The following is a 2,280-nucleotide window of genomic DNA, read 5'->3' as shown; positions in this document are numbered from 1 at the left end:
TCGGCATTTTCCATAAACTTATGGAAATCTTCATACACAAAGCAATTCAACAGTCCAACAAGCAGTTCTGAATAAGACCTGCCAGCTTTAGGTTGCTGGAGTTTGTGACCAAGTATTTCTTGACATAGTTTAGATTTTGTGCCCTTTTATATAAATGCAACATAACTGACAGTTGAAAGAGGTAATTTGTCCTGTTAGCTAAAAAAGATATTTGATACAGAAATCCTGTTTCTATGGTACATATACATATCATATATATATATATATTTACAACGTATATTCCAATAAGCATGCACCTTGTGGAAGTCAAGTAACTGTGTATGTTCAAATGTGTGTCTTCCCCCAAAACCGTATTTTTCTTTCTTTTTTTTTTTTAATTTCCTGTCGGTGTGTAGGTAGAGATGATTGAGCTGGGCCTCGCTGATGGCAGCCTGATCGATGAGCTGATGGAGCTTACGGCTCAGAGCCTCAGTCACCTGGAGATCCAGGAGCACTTCAACATCATCAAGGAGATCGGCAGAGGGAAATACGGCAAAGTGCTGCTGGTGACACATCGCTTCAGGGGTATGACTGCACTTCGAATAATCAAGAATAACTTTAAATAAAAATTTGTGGTTTTTGTATCAGTTTCTTTCTATCACAAATGAGAGTAATACAATCATGTTAATGAAATCTTTTGGATCTGCTGATCTGAATATCTTATTACCATGTTTTAACCATTTTTTGAATAGTTGACCTAGGAGAGGTTTAAGCCATGCAATGGTAATAATTATTACAGTATACAGCAAATACCTAATATCACTAAACTATCACTGAAATATTCATAGATGATTTTAATTCTGCAATTCTTTCACAAGACAAAGTTGTGCATGAACAGTGCTAATAATAGCCAAAATAAAGTATGGATGGTCTGCAGGGACTCCCATGGCCTTGAAAGTGATGCCCAAAGCCTCAACTAAGCTGCAGGGCTTTCTGCGAGAGTACTGCATCTCCTTACACCTGTCCTGCCACCCCTGCATCGTGGGCCTCTTTGGCATTGCCTTCCAGTCTAATGAGCACTACTGCTTTGCCCAGGAGCTCGTCATTGGGAGGGACCTGTTTGCTGTCATCCAGCCAAAGGTGAGTCAAGCATTGGCAAAACAATGACGATGTATGTTACACTTAAGCAGGAATTTACATATTAGTGAATGAAAGTGTAATGCACCCGCCGACCACTTAGCGTAGGTGCTTCTAATAGGCTTGGACAGTGGATGTAACGTGATACAGCTCGGATAGTGAAAAAGAGGACAGTAGTGTAGTTTGTATTTCTGTTTCTGAAAACTGGGCAAAGATTTAAATTTTGGTTTTGTGCCTGGAAAAGATGGCAGTAACACACCTGGGAAGATGCAAACCACTACCGGATAACGAGTAAGATAAAATGATAACTTTTGTGTTTCCTCCATAAGCCTGTGTGACCGAGTCATAGAATGTACAAAGTGCCAAGGTCACATATAGGGCTAGGTACAGCTGAACGCTGACGTCTGCATGCGAACATGCACGCTACCTTTCTTTATGCAGCGCTTTGTGGTGATTGGTGTACGTCCTCATTTTTTATTCTGAAACCCTTTGCAAAATGACATAAAAAGCCCAATCTTCCATTTTTAATTTGTTCAGGTGGGTATTCCAGAATCTTCAGTAAAACGTTGTGTCCTCCAGATCGCAAGTGCTTTGGAGTTCATCCACAGCCATGGCCTGGTCCACCGTGATGTCAAGCCTGAAAACATTCTCCTGTTGGACAATCATTGCTGCCAGGTCAAGCTGGCAGACTTTGGCCTGGCCCAGAAGAGAGGCACCCTGATACGATTCATCACAGGTACCCTGCCCTACATGGCCCCGGAGCTTTGTAGCGTGGCCCTGCTGGAGGGCCAGAAAGAAGTAACAGCCCCTCCACTTAGTGTGGAGCCAAGCCTGGACACCTGGGCCTTCGGAGTGGTTATCTTCTGCATCCTTACGGGCTACTTCCCCTGGGAGCGCTGCATGGACTCAGACGACTTCTATCAGGAGTTTGCTGACTGGTGCAGAATGGAGGAGAGACCTAACACAGAGGAGGACGTTCCTCCTCTGTGGAAAAGGTTCACTCCAGAAGCCATGGAGATGTTTGGTAAGCTCCTGGCTTTGGAAGCAGGGAAGAGGTGTACAGTAGGGGAGGTGAGAGCATATGCGGAGAAGGACTGGGTTAAGAAGGACCATGGGAATGAGCAGCAGCAGACAGCGGAAAAAGAAAAAGCCAGCATCATCTAG

The 2,280-nt window shown here is 43.7% G+C and overlaps 1 protein-coding gene across 1 annotated transcript; it reads left to right on the top strand.

Annotated features, from left to right (window-relative positions):
- Positions 1–401: 401 nt before the first annotated feature.
- Positions 402–2,280, top strand: si:dkey-8e10.3 (serine/threonine-protein kinase SBK1). The gene is made up of 3 exons (XM_040153890.1): positions 402–564; positions 917–1,119; positions 1,654–2,280. Exons 1-3 carry the CDS (start codon positions 402–404, stop codon positions 2,278–2,280), a joined length of 993 nt encoding a protein of 330 aa, XP_040009824.1.

This window comes from Xiphias gladius, chromosome 18, assembly GCF_016859285.1.
Source record: "Xiphias gladius isolate SHS-SW01 ecotype Sanya breed wild chromosome 18, ASM1685928v1, whole genome shotgun sequence".
NCBI classification, from domain to species: Eukaryota; Metazoa; Chordata; class Actinopteri; order Istiophoriformes; family Xiphiidae; genus Xiphias; species Xiphias gladius.
Note: the sequence above shows the minus strand (reverse complement) of the source record. Positions and strands in the feature narration are given on the sequence as shown.